This window comes from Rhincodon typus, chromosome 13 (assembly GCF_021869965.1).
Source record: "Rhincodon typus isolate 14 chromosome 13, sRhiTyp1.1, whole genome shotgun sequence".
In the NCBI taxonomy this organism is placed as follows: domain Eukaryota; kingdom Metazoa; phylum Chordata; class Chondrichthyes; order Orectolobiformes; family Rhincodontidae; genus Rhincodon; species Rhincodon typus.
This window is the reverse complement of record NC_063344.1, coordinates 37,826,992-37,841,231: the sequence shown is the minus strand read 5'-3', so window position 1 is coordinate 37,841,231 and position 14,240 is coordinate 37,826,992. Positions and strand designations below refer to the sequence as shown.

Below are 14,240 nucleotides of genomic sequence, written 5' to 3'. Positions count from 1 at the left end.
CTTGGGGCCTGGGATGGGGGTGAGGGAGGAGGTATGGGGGCAGGTGTAGCACTTCCTGCAGTTGCAGGGAAAAGTGCCGGGTGTGGTGGAGCTGGAGGGGAGTGTGGAGCGGACAAGGGAGTCACGGAGAGAGTTGTCCCTCCGGAAAGCAGATAAGGGTGGGGAGGGAAAGATGTCTTTGGTGGTGGGGTCGGATTGCAGATGGCGGAAGTGTCGGAGGATGATGCGTTGGATCGAAAGGTTGGCTTCTGTGATGGTGTGGGCTGTGCACACCGCCTTCTGTACTTTCTCACGGTCCTGGTAGAGCAGGACCATTACACCAGGCCATATGCACCCAGACAGTATGCTTTCAATGGTGCATCTGTAGAAATTGGTGAGGGTCCTTATGAACATGCCACATTTCCTGAGCCACCTGAGGAAGAAGAGGCATTGTTATGCCTTCTTGATTGTTGCATTTATGTGGGAAGTCCGGGACAGGTTGTCGGTTATTGTCACTCCGAGGAACTTGTCGCTCTCCACCTCTCAACCTCAGTTCCATTGATGTAGATGGGGGTGTGATGTCCTCCTTTCTTTCTGAAGTCAATGATCAGTTCTTTAGTTTTGCCAACGTTGAGAGAGAGATTGTTTTCATTGCAACATGTCACCAAGTCCTCTATCTCCCTTCTGTATTTTGACTCATTGTTGTTAGATATCCGTCCCACTACGGTGGTGTCATCAGCGAACTTGTAGATGGTATTCATTCGGAATTTGGCAACACAGTTGTGGGTGTACAGGCAACACAGTAGGAAGCTGAGGACATACTCTTGGGTGGGCTCCAGTATTGAGTGTTATTGTGGAGGAGGTGCAGTTACCTATCCTCACTGATTGCGGTCTGTGGGTCAGAAAGCTGAGGATCCAGTTGCAGAGGGCGGAGCTGAGACCAAGGTCACGCAGTTTTGATGTCAGTCTGGAGGGGATAATGGTGTTGAAGATGGAGCTGTCGTCAATGAGCAGGAATCTGACGTAGGTGTCTTTGTTGTCCAGATGTTCCAGGGATGAGTGCAAGGCAAGGGATATAGCATCTGCTGTGGACCTGTTATGGGGAAAATTGTAGGGGATAGAGGCAGGCTGGAGTTGATGTGGGCCATGACCAGCCTCTCGAAGCACTTCATGATAATTGAGGTCAGATCCACTGGGCGGTAGTCATTAAGGCACATTGTAGGTACAGAGATAATGGTGGTCTTCTTGGAGCAGGTGGAGACTTCGGTTTGTAGGAGGGAGAGGTTGAAGATGTCAGTGAATACCTCTGCCAGTTGGTCTGTGCAGGATTTGAGCGCACGGCTGGGGAAGCGTCCAGGCCAATTGCTTTCCTTGGGTTGACTCCCAGGAAGACCAATCTGACTTCTGAAGTGAGGAAGGAGGGAACAGTGTGTCTAGGGCTGTCGAGGCAGATGTCACTGTGCTGCTGGTATTCTGCTCAAACCGAGCATAGAAAGCATTGAGCGCGTTAAGGAAGGATGTGTCTTTGTCCGCTGTCTTACACTGCTTCATTTTGTATCCTGTAATGTTGTTTAGGCTTTGCCATAGATAGCGGGAGTCTGTTTGGTGGGTCTGGGCCTCTAACTTGATCCGGTACTGCTTCTTGGCATCCCTGATGGCTTTGCGGAGCTCATATCTGGATTTCCTGTATTGGTCTGGGTCATCCAAATGAATGCTGCACGTTTGGTCTTCAGTAGGGAGTGGATTTCCTGGTTTATCTGAGGTTTACGGTTTGTGAACACTCAGATTGACTTCTTTGGTACACAGTCTTCCATGCATTTGCTAATGAAGTCTATGACGGTGGTGGTGTACTCGTCTAGGTTTTCCTCTGAACACTTGAACATGGTCCAGTCCACCGAGTCCAAGCAGTCCTGGAGATGGTCTTCCATAGCCTCGGGCCAGCATTGTATTTCCCTTTGTAAAAGATCCTCCCATTTCAGGAATTCTGCTAAAACTTCATCCATGATGATGTGTTCCCATATGACGTCAACTCTCAATGTTCCATATTGGCATTTATCAGAGAAGGGATATAGATTGTTAATACTATGAATAGTCTTCCCTGGCTCCTGGCTGTGCATCTGAACCTTATCCTGCCTATGTAAAGGTTGTACAGTAAACGAAAACAAGCATCAGAGGCCTCAAACAACATTGTCATATTTTGCAATTCTTTCTTTGATTCCTTGGCTAATCAGAATGGCAATGGCATTATTGCAGATTGCAGTTACAATACACTAACCTGATCCTTATTTGTCTTCTCATTGAGGCTGGAGGCAGTCCATTACTTTGTTGAACCAGCTTGCTTGGGCCCCTCTACATACTCAAATGGTTCAAAATCACTACACACAGGAACAGGGCTTTTGGTCACCAAGATGATACCTTTCTAGACTATAAACCTTTTCCTTCTATGCAGTCCATACCTCTCTATTCCCCACCTATTCATATATCTGTCAAGATATCTCTTAAACGTTGCTGTTGTATCTGCCTTCACTACCTCTTCTGGCAGTGCATTCTAGGCACTTACTTTCCTCTATTTAAAATCTTGCCTCTCACACCCACTTTTATCTATGTCCCCTAGTAATTGATATTTCTATCCTGGGAAAAAGACTCCAACTATCCATTTTATCCATGCCCCCTATAATTTTGTAAACTTCTTTCGGGTTTCCCCTCATCCTTCGATGTTAAAGTGAAAACAAACCAGGTTTGTCCAATCTCTCCTCATAACTAATACCTTTCAAATCAGGCAACATCCTGGTAAACCATTTCTGTACCCTCTCCAAAGCCTCCACATCTTTCTGGTAGTGTGGCAACCAGAACTGTACACTATATTCCAAATATGGCCAAACTAAAGTTTTGTACAGCTGCAAGATGATTAGCCAATTTTTATACTCTATGCCCAGGCCGATGAAGGCAAGTGTGCTGTATCTCTTCTTGGCCACCTTATCCCTTTGTGTTGCCACTTTCAGGGAACTGTGGACCAGTACACCTAGGTGTTTCTGTATATTGATGCTACTAAGGGTTCTGCAAATTTACTGTATACTTCCCTCCTACATTAGATCTTCCAAAACACATCACCTTGCGTTTGTTCAGGTTATACTACATCTGCCATTTCTCCATCCAAATCTCTGACCTATCTATGTACTGCTGTATCCTCTGGTAATCCTCCTCACTATCCGCAGTATGAGGGAATTTTATTCAGTGGTTCTGTATGGTTCTTGCTGGCTCTAGTTAACCTCTACTAATAGTGAGATGCTCTGATTACAGTCATGGTTGTTTTCTTGAGTGTGTGCTCACAGCCAAAGACTTTTCACTTTCCCAGTCTTTGTTAACATTGGCTGGGAACCCTTGTAAAATGCTCGGATGATAGTCCAATGCTGTCAACCATGTATTAGTACCGCAACCAGTGTCCAGATGCTTTAGACAGACCAGTACTGGGCACTCTACTGGTGCAAGCCGATGAACATTTAATTATAATTTACTCTAGGCACAGAGAGATGTTAGAGTGGAACTTTACCGGAATCATTTTCATGGAGGTCCCAGTTCCATGTGATTTGATATCATTTGATATCACTGATGATGTAGTCTAACTATTAGCATGTGGCTTTAATCCGATTATCTATAGATATCACCACTGCCTGAAAGGCTGATTCCATTCATTCTGTAATCATTAACTGGGGCTAGGTACCCAATTTATGGATGGGAGAAATGATGAATTTTGTGTTGCTTAGAAGAAATACTAACCAATTGACATGTTGTGCACATGTTGCTTGTACAGCAGTACAAGTAAAAACAATTGGGAGAGCAAACATAGTAGATCATAGCTGGAGACAGGTGGGTGGCACAGCAAGGGGTCAGTAGAGGGTTTGGCGTTCCATAGGGAGTAGGCTAATAGTGGACAGGATGTGCCAGACAGGGTGGTTAGCTCAGTTGACTGGACAGCTGGTTTGTGAAACAGAGTGATGCCAATAATGAGGGTACAATTCCCAGACTGGCTGACATCAGCATAACGGCTTGCCTTCTCAAACCTGCCTAGGGTGTCGCAACCCTCTGTTAAACATCCCACCAGTTGTCTCTTTCTCTGATGAGAAGCCTGCTGGTTCTATGGTGAATTTCACTTCATTATGGATGAGGAGTGCACACCAATGAGGCCAATGCTGGGAGAGATCACGTGCTTTGGTAGATGTGCACACAACTGCTCTTAGCACCTGGCCAATCAGAGTCAGGAGGTATAGTTGCCAAAGGATTTAAAATTTAAGCGAGTAAATATTTCAAGTCCAGTTTCTGCAGAAGGGTCACTGGACTCAAAATGTTAACTGTGTTTTCTCTCCATTGATCCTTCCAGACCTGCTGAATTTCTCTAGCAGTTTCTGTTTTTGTGATAATTTGTGGCATAATTTGTCTTTGTAGTGTTGCTTTATTCCTTAGTTCGTTGTTATGTTTTGTCTTGGCCTAGGATGTGTGGGAAAATCTTCGATAGAACTGCCAGTTATCTTCAAAATTTCTTTCTTTGCATATAATGAATAAGATAACAGATCCTGCAAAACGAAATACCATGTATCTCTGGCTTGTCTTTTTATGAAACACGCAAGGTATTGACAATTTTTAAATTATTTAAATTATCTGTCCTTTTCTTCCGCTGTTTTCAATGGGGTTCGTGATGGCCTAATGGTATTATCGCTAGACAATTAATCCAGAAACCCAACTAATGTTCTGGGGACCCCAGATCCCACCATGGCAGAATGGAATTAAGAATCTACTGATCACCATGAAATCATTGCTGATTGTTGGAACAACCTATCTGGTTCACTAATGTCCTTCAGGGAAGGAAATCTGCCACCTTCACCTGGTCTGGCCTGTATGTGACTCCAGACCCACAGCAATGTGGTTGACTCTCAATTGCCCTCTGAAATGGCCTAGCAAGCCACTCAGTTGTACCAAATCGCTACAAAGTCTCAAAGAAATGAAACTGGATGGATCACCTGGCATCGATCTAGGCACCGGAAAAGACAACAGCAGAATCAGCCCTGTTGACCCTGCAAAGTCCTCCTCACTAACATATGGGGGTTACTGCCAAAATTGGGAGAGCTGTCTCAGACTAGTTAAGCGACAGCCTGACACAGTCATACTCACAGAATCATACCTTGCTAACAATGTCCCATATACCACCCTCACCATCCCTGGATATATCCTGTCCCACTGGCAGGACAGACCCAGCAGAGGGGGCGGCACAGTGGTATACAGTCAAGAGGGAGTTGCCCTGGGAGTCCTCAACATTGACTCCGGACCCCATGAAGTCTCATTGCTTCAGATTAAACATGGGCAAAGAAATCTCCTGCTAATTACCACACACCGTTCTCCCTCAGCTGATGAATCAGTACTCCTCAATGTTGAACACTTAGCGGAATAATTGAGGATGGCAAGGGCACAAAATGTACTCTGGGTGGGGGATTTCAATGTCCACCACTAAGAGTGGCTCGGCAGCAGTGCTACTGATTGAGCTGGTCGGGTCCTAAAGGACATAGCTGCTAGACTGGGTCTGCAGCAGGTGGTGAGGGAACCAACAAGAGGGAAAAACATACTTGACCTCATCCTTACCAATCTGCCAGCTGCAATTGTATCTGTCCACGACAGTTTCAGTAAGAGTGACCATCACTCAGTCCTTGTGGAGACGAATTCCCACCTTCACATTGAGAATAACCTCCATTGTGTTGTGTGGCACTATCACACAGATCTAGCAACTCATGACTGAATATCCATGAGGCGCTGTGGGCCATTAACAGCAGCAGAATTGTACTCCAGCACAATCTGTAACCTCATGGCCCGGCATATCCCCCACTCAACCATTACCATCAAGCCAGGAGATCAACCCTGGTTCAATGGAGAGTGCAGGAGGGCATACCAGGAGCAATACCAGGCATACCTGAAGATATCAACCTGGTAAAACTACCAAACAGGACTACTTCCATGCCAAACAATGAAAGCAGCAAGTGATAGACGGAGCTAAACGATTCTACAACCAACCGATCAGATCTAACCTCAGCAGTCCTGCTACATCCAGTCATGAATGGTGGTGGACAATTAAACAACTCACTGGAGGAGGAGGATCCACAAATATCCCCGTCCACAACGATGGAAAAGCCCAGCACATCAGTTCAAAAGATCAGGCTGAAGCATTCGCAGCAATCTTCAGCCAGAAGTGTTGAATGGATGATCCATTTCGGCCTCCTCCAGTGGTCTCCAGCATTGCAGATGCCAGTCTTCAGCCAATTTGATTCACTCCACGTGATATCAAGAAACTGTTGGAGACACTGGATACTGCAAAGGCTACGGGCCCTGACAACATTCTGGCAATAGTACTGAAGACTTGTGCTTCAGAACTTGCCGCTCCCCTAGCCAAGCTGTTCCTGTCCAGTTACAACACTGGTATCTACCCAGCAGTGTAGAAAATTATCCAAGTATGTCTGTACACAAAAAGCAGGATACATCCAACTTGGCCAATAACCACCCTATCAGTCTACTCTCAATCATCAGTAAAGTGATGGAAGGTGACATTAACAGCGCTATCAAGCAGCAGAGGTGAGGTGAGAGTGACAGCCATTGATATCAAGGCTGCATTCGACCGAGTGTGGCATCAAGGAGCCCTGGGAAAACTGGAATCAATGGGTATCAGGCGGCAAACTCTCCTGTGATTGGAGTCATACCTGATACATAGATAGATGGATCTGATTGTTGGAGATCAGTCATCTCAGCTCCAGGACATATCTGCAGGAGTTCCTTAGGGTAGCGTCCTCAGCCCAACCATCTTCAGCTGCTTCATCAATGACTTCCCCTCCATCATAAGATCAGAAGTGGGGATGTTCGCCAATGATTGCACAATGTTCAGCACCATTCGTGACTCCTCAGATACTGAAGCAGCCCATGTTCAAATGCAACAACATCTGGACAATAGCTAGATGGGCTGACAAGTGGCAAGTGACATTCGCGCCACACAAATGCCAGGGTATGACTATCACCAATAAGAGACAATCTAACCACACGGTGGCTCAGTGGTTAGCATTGCTGTCTCACAGTGCCAGGGACCCAGGTTCAATTCCAGCCTCGGGTGACTGTCTGTGTGGGGTTTGCACATTCTCCCTGTGTCTGCATGGGTTTCGTCCGGGTGCTTCGGTTTCCTCCCACATCACAAAGATGTGCAGGCTAGGTGGATTGGCCATGCTAAATTGCCCACAGTGTTCAAGGATGTGTAGATTAGGTGGGTTATGGGTTATGAGGGATGGTTCTGGGTGGGATGCTCTGTGGGTCGGTGTGGACTTGTTGGGCGAAGGGCCTGTTTCCACACTGTAGGGTTTCTATGAAAATCACCCTTTGACATTCAGTGGTGTTACCATCACTGAGTCCCCCACTATCAACATCCTGGGGGTTATCATTGTTCAGAAATGCAACTGGACTCACTCTGGCTACAAGAGCGAGCCAGAGGCTAGGAATACTGCGGTGAGTAACTCACCTCCTGACTCCTGGAAGCCTGTCCACCATCTAAAAGGCACAAGTCAGGAGTGTGATGGAATACTCCCCACTTGTCTGGATGAGTGCAGCCCCAACAACACTCAAGAAGCTTGACACCATCCAGGACAAAGCAGCCCACTTGATTGGCACTACATTCATAAACATTCACTCCCTCCATCACCGATGCTTAGTAGCAGCAGTGTGTACTATCTACAAGATGCACTGCAGAAATTCACCAAAGATCCTCAGACAGCACCTTACAAACCCACGAACACTTCCATCTGGGAGGACAAGGGCAGCAGATACATGAGAACACCAGTATCTCCAAGTTCCCCTCCAAGCCACTCACCATCCTGACTTGAAAATATATCACCCTTCCTTCATTGTCGATGCGTCAAAATCCTGGAATTCCCTCCCTAATGGCATTGTGGGTCAACCTACAGCAGGTGGACTGCAGTGGTTCAAGAAGGCAGCTCACCACCATGTTCTCAAAGTAGGGATGGGCAATAAATGCTGGCCAGTCAGCAATGCCCACATCCCACAAATGAATAGAAAAATATAGTACAAACTTCTATACTTGCTATTAAGCAAGCATTCTCACAAATTGGTACTTCTTCACTTCCAGCAGTTTGGCAAATTTAAACTGCTGCTGTTATTGCTGGTAAACTTCATTTTGTAGTGCAGGTTGTCCACAAGCACAAATCCCAGTGTTTTTAAACAGTGCATCTCATGATTTTGAGACCATTAAAATTGAGGATTGCTGAATCCTGGTTGTAGTCAAAATGCATTTGATTCCCTGTTGGAACAAACTTGAGCAGAAGGCTTAGTTCTAAGAATTGATTCAGAATCACCAATGTTTGTCCACAAAGAATTGTATCTTTTCAACTGATGCTCCTACGGTTGAGTAATAAGCTTGCTGCCATACAAAGTACTTGAATTTTGAAATCTCACTCTAGTAGAAGTTCAACTGATAACTCAGCTATTAAAAGAATCAGACTGGTCTCCCAGAAGCTACTAGTCAGTTATCAAAATATTCTTGGCATTTCACAAGTCTTTGCTTTAAATATACAATTTCAAGTAGAAAATATTTTTGTTATACTTCATCAAGCCTCATGTGAGACAACCAAATATTTACTACTTGCCACACTTGCTGGCATAAGCTAGAATTGTGGTCTTTCGTATCTTTGTGCAGGAGTTCATTATGGAATGGTCAAAAATCTCAGCACCAATTAGAGGTGCTTTAAAATCCAATCCCAAAATCAAACTTGTAGTAGTACTAAGGGAACTGTATTATCGGTTTAAGTCTTTGGTCACTTGCCTCCAAAACAATGATATTTCACATTGCAAATGATATCTACGCTAAATTGATAGAGGACTCCTGTGTCAAAAGGGTAGAATAAGACAAACAATAATCTCAAACACTCAACTAAATAGTCTGGAAAAATTCATCCACCATCATTAAACTGTTCTGCCTTTATTTAAAAACAAATACTACTTACAAATTCTGTTTTTAATTCTATTCTGTTTCACAAATAGCATCTACATGTAAGTCTCAACACTGAGAGTTACCCCGTGTGTAAATGAGTGAGGATAAATGAAGATATCTCACCATTAGGTAGTGGGCTTCTCATTCTATGATGGAGGGTTAGATCAGAGTACTAGATTTTCCATCCATTCAGTTATGATTGAAAAATCTAGCCCATACACACAACTCCATTATCTTCAGATACAGACACCCTCCACTTGGATTTGATTCTCTCCTTCTTCAAACTGTCTTTCTTCTCACTCGTACTATTTGCTTCTAATAGTTATTGAATTAGCAAGTTCCACATTCTCACTATTCATTGGGTAAAGAACTTTCTTCTGAATTCCCCATTGGACACTTGATGACTGTCTTATATTGATAGTCCCTGGTTATGTTTTTCCTTGCAAGAAGAAATACTTTATCTTTTGCCAATCAGTTAAAACCCTTCATAATTTTAATACCTCTGTTATGTCACCCTTCAGGCTTCTTTCTATAAAACAAAAGAAACACAGCCTGTCAATCCATTCCTAATGTCATGTGCATATATTTCTGGTAACATTGTCATGAAGCTTCTATGTACCCTTTCCAATGCTTCAAAATCATTTCTTATACTATAGCAACCAGGAATACACAAAGTACTCTCAAGTGCCATCTAAATAAGGTTCTATATAGCTTAAACAAATAGAAAATGCTGGAGAAACTCAGCAGGTCTGAGAGCATCCTCAGAGCGATCTCCCTACAGATGTATCAGACCTACTGAATTTCTCAAGCATTTTCTCATTTGTTTCAAATGTCTAGCATTTGCAGTATCTTTCTTTTATTCTAGATAGGTTCAGTCTAATTTCTCTATGATTCAATTCTATCCCTCTTGAAATAATGCCTGGTATTTGGTTAGTTTATTTATAATGGCCTTGCTAATCTGTGATGCAACTTCCAGTGATTGGTGTATCTATAATCTGTAATCTCTGTTTCTCTACCCGATCGAAATTTACACTTTCCATGTAAAAATTGACATCTCTATTCTTTCAATCAAAATCTATTACCTCACACCTACTTGTGTCAATTTGCCAATTATTTGCCCATTCTTTACATTTATTTATGGCTTCCTGCAATTTATGGCAGCCTTCCTCAATATTGACAAACCTCCAGTTTGGCATCATCTTTAAATTTAGAAAGTGAATTTGTTTATTCCAAATTATAAATCAATCCCTTTATCCACTTATACTCTGACTCTACATTCTTTGAGCTTATTCATTACTGGCACCTTATTAAATGTCTTTTGGGAATCCAAAGTTATATTAATGCATTGTCTAGGCAGCATCAGAGGAGCAGGAAAGTTGATGTTTCAGGTCGGGTTGGGATCCCTCTTCAAAAATGGGGAAGGGGAACGGAGCTCCGAAATAGAGAGAGGAGGGGTAGGGCTGGGAAAGGTAGGTGGGATGGTGATAGGTGAGTGTAAGTAGGCAGCAGTGGGGATTGGCCAGTGAGGTGGGAGGAACGGATAGGCGGGAGAGAAGGTGGACAGGTTGTGTCAGGTCAAGGGGGTGGGGATCAGAGGGAGGGTTGGTCGTGGGATGAGACCAGGGGCGGAGAGATTTTGAAACTGGTAAAGTCTCCCGGCCTCATCCTATGACCAACCCTCCCTCTCATCCCTGCCTCCTTGACCTGACACAACCTGTCCACCTTCTCTCCCACCTATTCGCCCCTCCCATCCCACTGGCCAAGCCCCAACACTCCCTACCTGCACTGACCTATCACCATCCCACCTACCTTCCCCAGCCCCACCCCTCCTCTCACTATTTATTTTGGACCTCCCTTTCCCTCTTCCCATTTTTGAAGAAGGGTTGCGACCCGAAACTTTCCTGTTCCTCCGATCCTGCCTGGCTTGCTGTGCTCCTCCAGCTCCACACTGTGTTATCTCTGACTCCAGCATCGGCAGTTCTTACTATCACTGCATTGTCTGCTCACTTTGTTACCTCCGCATAAATTTCAATATGTTTGGTCGAGAAAGATTTCCCATTTTGAAATCCATACTGGCAATTCATAATTATATATTTCTTTCATTTCTAGATGTTCTTCTATTTCCCTCCATTAATAGGGATTCTACATTTTCCCTGCCACTGATTTTAAGACTGATCTATAATTCTCTGGATATTTTCTGACCTCTTCTTAAAATAGGAATTACATCATTTATCTTCCAGTATTCTGACACTATAAATTTTTATAACAAATTATTAAATATATGTAGTTATACCTTTGTTTCTCCAGATTCTTTTAAAATTTGTGGCTACGTCCATCCGATCCAGGGATTTTATCCTCTTTTGATTTGATTAGTTTGTTCAATACATTGCCTTTTTGAAATTTTAAATGCACTTATTTAATCTCTCACCTTATTGTTCAGTGGCAATGTCAACATGTTCTATCTCCATGTTATATACTGAAGTAGAATATGAACACTAGTATACAAAAATAGCAGAAGTAGGCCATTTGTCCCATCATGCCTGCTCAGCGACTCAATACAGCTCATGTTAAATTAATTCTTTAATATTTCTGCTATCACTGTATTGTTATCTGTGGAACTATCCTTTTATTTCTTAAAGGCCTTATTCCTAGCTTTTCTTTTTTATTACTGTGCATGGTAAATACTTATAAAATACATACTTTGTTTTGTGTTTCTTTATCATTCAATTCCGTAGTACCTCTTTGCCTCCTAATTTCTGCATTTTCTATAATTACGCACATCTCTGCTGTCTATGTATTAATGCATATCTCTTTCTTAAATGCAAATATTCCCTTCTTCATGGAGTCTCGCTGGTTTAAGTTCGTTTTTTTTTCAGAAAAATGCATTTTTCCTAGACCCCGCCAAATACTGTACAAATGCGATGAAAAACAGTAATTTCCCAATAATTATTTGAGATCTGATAGTGTTCAAGCTTATGAAAGGCATGGACAACACAGATCAGGAAAACCTACTTACAATGTTTGCCAATGATAACTGAAGCGAATAAATATAAGATTATCTGTAAAATAAACAAGTGTTTAGGATTTTTTTTATCATGAAGAGTTGTAAGTTGTAGAATGCCCTACTGGGAAAAAGATGCAAACTACATGGAAAAAAAATTGCAATTGGTAAAGCACAAGTGAATGTACTTTGCCTGTGGAATTTAATCACATTAAAAACATCTGGAATCATTCTGGAAACTGTGGTGGTATAACTGCAAGTATCTATGGAAGTATGAACTTCATAGACAAAATGACCTTCCTCATAAGTTATATTTTTTCGTTCGAGTTTTCGTAAATGTGGCATTCATACTGCCCAGTCAATTAAGAACGAGATACGAAAGACCTAATTTGCAGTCAATGGATTCTTACTGTTTGTGATGGTCATTTTGTGACTTTTGTGCCATGAATCATATTGGCAAACTCATTGGATAGCTTTTCCCAGCATTATTTAAATGCAAGTATGTAACCAGCAGGGATAGGTATAATGGGCTGAATGGCTTCCTTTTGCTCTGTCACATCCACCTTCTTAAACCAGTGTTTTCATTGTCGTCTCCTCTATGTTGAGCCCGATTTAGTGGGTCAGAGTGGGGAGTCCATTGCAATTCAGCGCAGAACCAGCTGGAAAGTTAACTTTCTCTCCACAGACGCTGCCTGATCGGCTGAGAGTTTCCAGCATTTCCTGTTTGTATTTCAGAATTCTAGTACCTTTTCTCCCATATTCTTCTCTGATGCCGGGTCGGCTGCACTGTCATTTGGCAATAAACTCTTGGAACTCATCTGCAAGGAAGTTGAACGATTAATTGAGGACCAGCTCGAGGAGATTTGTTGAAACACTGGTACTTTGTGAATGTTTACTGCCAGCTCTCTCTGTATAAGGTCTCTGTAATCTCTCCACCAGTGTCCGGGTTTTTTTTAAAAGACAAGAGCAGAAGCGTCAGCAGGTCCGATGGCTGGAGGGAGGGCTGCGAGTTTGCACTGGTTTAAAAATAGTGTGTCGTCCTGCAGTCTTTGCTCGCCCAGCTTCAGCTCACTTCACAATCAATGTCTGCCCTGAACAGCATTCTGGGTTAGGAATGTCAACATGGCTGCAGACATCGGAGAACTGCTGGTGCCGTACATGCCAACCATCCGAGTCCCTAGATCAGGGGACAGGGTTTACAAGAGCGAATGCGCCTTCTCCTTTGACTCCCCTGTAAGTAGGCAGGCCGCCCTTTTGGGAGGGGGGTCGCGCACATGGAGGCTTTCTCGCTGGAAGTTTTCCATTGACACGTGAATGACTGCACAAACTAACGATGCTCATCTGGATTTAGGAACTTAACTGATAGCGACAGGCTGTGGACAGTGTGGCAGTTCTGGACTTTGTTAAACAAAGCAATGGAGGATGAGAGACCGCAGCAGCTCAGCAACCTAACGGGGCCAGAATGTAACAGAAAGCAAACAAAGTGTGTGGGGCTTGACATGTCAGTGGGCGTGTGATCCCGATCATTTAAACCGAAATAAGGAGGAAAGTCTTACAAAGCAAAGCGTGGCGAGGCAGCTAGTATTATGATTTGTCAGCTTTATGTGAACGAGTAACGTTCAATTTCAAAAAGCACTTTAAAAAGCAAGTTAAAAGTTAGGGACTTCTTAAATATGTTTTAAAAATGTTATGGAGAGGAAGAGAATTAAAGTCAAAAGTGAAGGAAGATACTTTTTTATAACTTTTTAAAACTCTTGGCAAATTCAAAAAGATGGCATATAGAAATGCTACTTTTGTTTTATCAAAATTAAATACAAATGTTAAAGTATAGTAAAAGGTGACTCAGCTGTTTGGCGTGCATCAACAGTGCCTGAGACAAGTTATTTATATACGGAGAGTTTGATGGTCGAGGTGTCGTATTTCTTTTTTAATACCCTGAAGGTTGTGTACTAATTAGTTTAAAAAACCCAATAAATTAATGACGTATTTACCTATTATTGATTTCGTTGTAGTGGTAATTTCGAAAATATTTTTAGTTAATCTTATGTTTCTTTTATTTGATATGTAATGTGATCACGGTGAAAAGATAGAACGTGTGTTGCACGCCATCAAGTGGTGAACGGGTATATGGATCGTCTTCCCATCCCGGTGTAAAATCTAAACCAGAACCTGTCATGGTTTGTTATAAACACCTGCCCCCATACCTCCTCCCTCACCCCCATCCCAGGCCCCAAG

At 43.1% G+C, this 14,240-nt stretch overlaps 2 protein-coding genes across 2 annotated transcripts in view; one reads left to right on the top strand and one right to left on the bottom strand.

Moving 5' to 3' along the window:
* Positions 1–6,759, bottom strand: part of actl6a (actin-like 6A) — a 21,686-nt gene extending 14,927 nt beyond the window's left edge. The window contains exon 1 of the mRNA XM_048604595.1: positions 6,717–6,759. Coding sequence (XP_048460552.1) covers positions 6,717–6,759 — 43 coding nt within the window. The remainder of the gene's footprint in view (positions 1–6,716) is intronic.
* A 6,230-nt stretch (positions 6,760–12,989) lies between these two features.
* The window catches only part of usp13 (ubiquitin specific peptidase 13), a 141,865-nt gene continuing 140,614 nt past the window's right edge, over positions 12,990–14,240 (top strand). The window contains exon 1 of the mRNA XM_048604301.1: positions 12,990–13,238. Coding sequence (XP_048460258.1) covers positions 13,128–13,238 — 111 coding nt within the window. The 5' untranslated portion in view covers positions 12,990–13,127. The remainder of the gene's footprint in view (positions 13,239–14,240) is intronic.